This window comes from Hyperolius riggenbachi, chromosome 5, assembly GCF_040937935.1.
Source record: "Hyperolius riggenbachi isolate aHypRig1 chromosome 5, aHypRig1.pri, whole genome shotgun sequence".
In the NCBI taxonomy this organism is placed as follows: domain Eukaryota; kingdom Metazoa; phylum Chordata; class Amphibia; order Anura; family Hyperoliidae; genus Hyperolius; species Hyperolius riggenbachi.
This window is the reverse complement of record NC_090650.1, coordinates 85,216,145-85,222,144: the sequence shown is the minus strand read 5'-3', so window position 1 is coordinate 85,222,144 and position 6,000 is coordinate 85,216,145. Positions and strand designations below refer to the sequence as shown.

Below are 6,000 nucleotides of genomic sequence, written 5' to 3'. Positions count from 1 at the left end.
TCCACTTGGCCATGGTCATTTATCCATTCACCCAGTGAGTGCTACCTTGTTTGTACACTAGTTTCTAATAGAGTTTATTTGCAGCTGATCCAGGGTTTGGATATTCACCAGATCGCCCAGTACAGCAGAGACTCTTATCTATGTCACTACGGTGTACTTCTTTGCCAGAGTTAATTTTTCTACTGTAATTAAGCTTTTATGAACCATTACACTGGCAAACATTTCAGTAGTCTTTTTTATATGATTGTTCAGAGAGAAAAGTAAAGAAGCAGAAGAGATAACAAAGCATAAAACTAAAGGATTACATATTTTATTATTATTTTTGATTTATATAGCACCAACATCCTCCGTAGTGCTGTACATAGTATGAAACAAATACTGGGGAACATATATACATGAGAAGTTCAAGATACTGTACACTCATGACACCCACAAATACAAAATCAAATACATACATAGTAAATGTGTGGATTGAGATATCACTAAAATGAGTACAGGTACATATGTTAAAATAAGAAACGATAGGAGGAGGTCCCTGCCCTTGCGAGCTTACAATCTAGAGGGTAGAATATAACTGATATATTACACACACACACACACACACACGCACGCACACACACACTGACATAGCATTATTTTGCTAGACTATATGTTTATCAAGCTGGGTGTTGATAATAAATAGGATGGCTACAAGTATGTTCTCTTTTCCTCTTGTTCTGTATCAACGTCTTCTTCTTGATGGTTTTCATGAATTAAATGTTTATCCATAATACTGCTGGATCTAAAGAAACACAAAATGTTTCAGTAAATAATAATAGTAATATCAGTTCATTATCAAAAGCAATACTATTTACATGGCTGCCATCAATGAACAATATGAATGTTCGGTACAAAGAATTGGATGTTGGGATCAGGGGTGCAGCTAAGGTTTTTGTGGCCCCAAGCAGACTGTAGGCTGTGGCCCTAACCCACGGCGCGCCAAAAAATGGGTGTGATTATTGCATGGAAAGTGGGCATGGCCATGACATGTGGGTGGAGCCAAGATGTGGCCATGACATGTGGGTGGAGCCAACTGCATGATGCTTATATATCAATATGGACAAAAAAAAACAAAACATTTCAATGTAGAAAGAGGTAGACTTTACACAACCCCCCCCCCCCCCTCCCCAAAAAAAGAAAAAAAAATGCATAAACAAAAAATACATAATTAAGTAGGACATTAGACTATGGTAGGGATTAGATGGTGAGCTCCTCTGAGGGCAGTCGGTGACATGGCTATGTACTTTGTAGAGTGCTGCACAAGAGGTCACGGCAGTAGTAATGCACTACCACAGAACGCTGAGATATTATTATTTATTGTATTTATAATGCGCCAGCATATTACGCAGCGCTGGACAATAAATAGGGATACATACAATATTTAGGGGTGACATACAGCAAAATGACAATACCTGAATACAAGAAAGACCAGATCACACAGCACAGTATGAGTACAAGGTAATGCTTAGTCACTGGAGGGGAGCATGGAGATTAGGCAAGTTAGGTTCACTCAGATGCATAGCATGGGTTCACAGTAATGGAGGTGCATGATCAGGTAGGACACAAAAGGAGGAGGACCCTGCCCAAAGGCTTACAATCTAGGGGGAGAGGTAAGGACACGGAAGGTAGGGGACCAGAGTTCAGCTGTGGGTTTAGAGCACTTGTGAGGGGTGGTAGGCCAGAGTGAAAAGGGGAGTTTTGAGGGCTTTCTTGAAGATGTTGAAGGAGGGGGCTGCCCTAATGGGTGGAGGTAGGGAGTTCCATAGTGTTGGAGCAGCTCTTGAGAAGTCCTGGAGGCGTGCATGGGACTGGGTGATGCGGGGGGCGGTTAGGTGAAGTTCATTGGAAGAGCGGAGTGAGCGGCTAGGTGTGTACCTCTGAGTAAGATCGTAAATGTAGGTTGGACAGGTTTTGTGGACAGATTTGTAGGTCAGACACAGTATCTTGAATCTGATTCTGGACTGGATAGGAAGCCAGTGGAGGGATTCAAGGAGGGGATCCGCCGTGGTGGAGCGATGGGAGGAGTGGATAATTCTGGCTGCCGCATTCATGATGGACTGCAGTGGGGCTGTTCGGGTGATAGGGAGACCAGACAGCAGGGCATTGCAGTAGTCAAGGCGGGAAATTATGAGGGCATGGATGAGGAGTTTGTTGGTGGCAGAGGTCAGGAAAGGGCGAATCTTACAGATGTTACGAAGGTGGAAGTTGCAGGACTTTGTGAGGTTTTGGATGTGGGGAGTGAAGGAGAGTGCGGAGTCCAGGGTGACACCCAGACAGCGGGCTTGAGAGGTAGGGTGAATGGTAGTGTGGTTAACAGTGACATGCACATCTGGGAGGTTTATGGATGTCCGGGGTGGGAAGATCATAAATTCCGTTTTGTCTAGGTTTAGTTTCAGGAACCTAGCGGACATCCAGGAGGAGATGGCTGATAGACAGGAGGAGACCTTGTCCATGGTAGTGGTGGATATGTCAGGGGTGTGGAGGTAGATCTGGGTGGAAGCAGGAAATTTGGGCGCATGAGGCAGGTGGACAAAAAGGGCGCCGCCATTCACTCTCATAATAAATATCGTTTAATGGGCGCCCAACAGGAAAAAAGGGCGCCGGAGAAAAATAACGTTTTAAAAGCGGCGCCCGGAGACTTTTAATGTTTTATAACTGCTTCTCATGATTACCCATTATTTAATGATTTATAATTTTTTAAACATTATTTTTAAACGAAAAACAGTACAATATTTTTTAAAACATTACTTTTAAACAAAAAACCGTACAATTTTTTTTTTTTAAAAAACATTTTTAAACGAAAAACCGCACCATATTTTTTTTAAAACGTTATTAATGCTTATCACTGGGGGGTCTTAGGTTTAGGCATCACAAGGAGGGTCTTAGGTTTAGGCACCACCAGGGGGGTCTTAGGTTTAGGCACCACCAGGGGGGTCTTAGGTTTAGGCACCACCAGGGGGGTCTTAGGTTGAGTCACCAACAGGGGGTCTTAGGTTTAGGCACCAACAGGGGGGTCTTAGGTTTAGGCACCACCAGGGGGGTCTTAGGTTTAGGCACCAACAGGGGGGTCTTAGGTTTAGGCACCAACAGGGGGTCTTAGGTTTAGGCACCAACAGGGGGGTCTTAGGTTTAGGCACCAACAGGGGGGGTCTTAGGTTTAGGCACCAACAGGGGGGTCTTAGGTTTAGGCACCAACAAGGGGGTCTAGGGGTTAGGGATAGGTACAGGGAGGGTTCTGTGTGAGAGTAGGGTTAGGTATAGCTTTAGTAAAATTCTTATTAATGTTTTATAAAACGTTATTATAAATTTCACTTTTTAAACAGGGAAGATTAACGTTTTTAAAATTGCCGATTTCATACACATTATTTAATGATTTATAACTTTATAAAACATTATTTTTAAACGAAATATAGCACAATTTTTTTTAAACGTTATTCATGATTATCGTTTAAAACCCTGCGCCCTTTTTTCCCGGCGCCCTTTTTTAACGTACGCGATCTGGGTGTCATCTGCATACAGATGATAGTTAAAACCCATGGAGGAGATAACCTTGCCAATGGAGGATGTGTATAGGGTGAACAGTATGGAGGATGTGTATAGGGTGAGATATGCAGAAGCACACACAGCCAAGCATGCGCAACAGAGCACACAGCCAGCCTGGTACACCAGCCCCAAGCCTGATCACAGCCAGCAGTATAGGTGCTAAGTTACGTCAGTGCGGCACGCAAGACGGCAAAAAATGGGCAGGAAGTGTTTGATCCATGCCCGAAGGGTGGGATCTACTCCGAGCTGCGTCAGATTAGTGAGCAGGATATCTGGGCAGACCGTGTTGAACGCTGAGCTAAAGTCCAGGAACAGGATCCTAGCGTAGGAGGCAGGGTTGTCTAGGTGTTCCGTGATGTATGCCATGCTGACATTGATGGCGTCCTCCATGGATCTGTTTGCCCTAAATGTTCCGGCCCATTGGGTGCTGGCGGGATGGAGCTGCTGAGTAGGGTGGGACAGTGACACTGGATGCGGCTGAGAGGGTGACACTGGGCAAAAAGATGACACTAGGTGGGGAGGAGGATAACACTGGGTGGGGAGAGGGGGGCAATGACTAGGTTGGGAGGTGGGTGATACTAATGGGGCGTGGCGGAGGGTGACAGACACTAAGTGGGGAGGAGGGTAATAGGTAGGTGTCCCTGTATAGGTAGCTAGGCTTGGTAGGTAGCTAGGCAAAATTAGGTGTCCAAGTATAGGCAGCTAGGCATAGCATAGGTAGGTGCCCCCGTAGGTAACTAGGCGCTAGGCGTAGGTAGGTGCCCCCCCGTAGGTAACTAGGCATAGGTAGGTGCCCTCATAGGTAGCTAGGCATAGATAGTTGCCCCCATAGGTAGCTAGGCATAAGTAGATGTCCCATTATAGGAAGCTTGGCATAGCATAGGTAGGGGTCCCCTGTAGGTAACTAGGCATTGGTAGGTGCCCCCGTAGGTAGCTAGGCATTGGTAGGTGCCCCCATAGGTAGCTAGGCGTAGGTAGGTGCCCCCATAGGTAGCTAGGCATAGGTAGGTGCCCTCGTAGATAGCTAGGTGTAGGTAGGTTCCCCTGTAGGTAGCTAGGAATAGGTTGGTGCCCCCATAGGTAGCTAGGCGTAGGTAGTTGCCCCCGTAGGAAGCTGGGCATAGTAGCCAGGCAGGCAGGGAGCGGGGGTAAAAGTAGCAAGGCGGCAGGGAGCGGGGGTAAAAGCAGACAGGCGGGTGAGGAGAGTGGTCACTTTGCCGGGAGTCATGCACTATTCTTACTTCCGGTTCCTGTAGTCCATGTGGAACGCAGAACCGAAAGTATGCGGCGCATATACCCGGCTTCAGGGAGGGTGGGCAGAGCAGGTGGCGGAACTAAAGTGTCCAAGCAGCCGTTCTATTGGTGGGTGGGCAGGGACAGAGCCTTCCCCTCGCCAGCGTCTGCCCGCCCCCTGAGCCCCTGAGTCCCAAGCAGCCGCTGCGGACGGTGACAATGTGATGTCACGACGACATCACGGAGCCTCCGAGGCCCCTAAAAATATGAGGCCCAAAGTGGCGGCTTGGCCTGCTTGGTGCCTGGTCGCAGTGGCGGCGCCCCTGGTTGAGATCTACACACATAACAGAGAAAAGTATAACAACAGTAGTGTGGTGTGCAGTGTTTGTCATTGGTATAAGCAGGAATATTTTAGGGTTTTGGCTAACTGAATAAGGTCACAATTGCAAGCTATCAAGACAACTAAAAACTATTTTCAAAAAATGGTATAATAGAAAAAATACTATTTGCCATGTTTTATAAACAGAATAATAATTGTGTCATGTTAATGTCAGTTTGTAAAAAAAATTCCATGGATACATCTGCCAGGTAGGATGAGCTTCTGAATTCCAATTTCCTAGTTTACGATTGGAAATCGGCTTTCCATGGCAGAAATCGATATGTGGAAGTCAGTATGCTGAAATCGGTATTCCGCCGTATAGCGCATTACCAAGAATTGCACATTTTTGGGCAAATCACAAGACTGGGAAGAATCGGACCAATCAGAAAATCAGTATTTTGCCATGGAAACTGAAAGACTGTGGAATCTTTAGGCCAATCACAAGTATCAGAAGTATTAGGCAATCAGATAATGCAGAAGTGTATCGCGATTGCCAGTCGGAAATGCGGATTAAGCATAATAGCGCATCTGCAGAAAATAGCGTATTCTGCAAAAAAAAAGTTTTCTTTTTTACAATTAACTAAATTTATTGACAAAAATAAAAAATAACATTCCACAGAAATCGAAAAGACACTTCTCAGAAAGCAGAATTGTGTCGGAATCCGAAATTGGCAGGCCGGCATGTTGACCGACCATCCCTACTGCCTAGAATCAAGGTGATAAAATATCCACACAATGTACACAAAATGTACCACTTAGGGATGAAATCAGTCCCAATCAGTCCAATGTCCACACCTATATACTAA

The 6,000-nt window shown here is 45.5% G+C and overlaps 1 protein-coding gene across 1 annotated transcript in view; it reads right to left on the bottom strand.

Annotated features, from left to right (window-relative positions):
- Positions 1–687: 687 nt before the first annotated feature.
- The window catches only part of LOC137519319 (solute carrier family 22 member 13-like), a 64,871-nt gene continuing 59,558 nt past the window's right edge, over positions 688–6,000 (bottom strand). The window contains exon 12 of the mRNA XM_068238269.1: positions 688–781. Coding sequence (XP_068094370.1) covers positions 688–781 — 94 coding nt within the window. The remainder of the gene's footprint in view (positions 782–6,000) is intronic.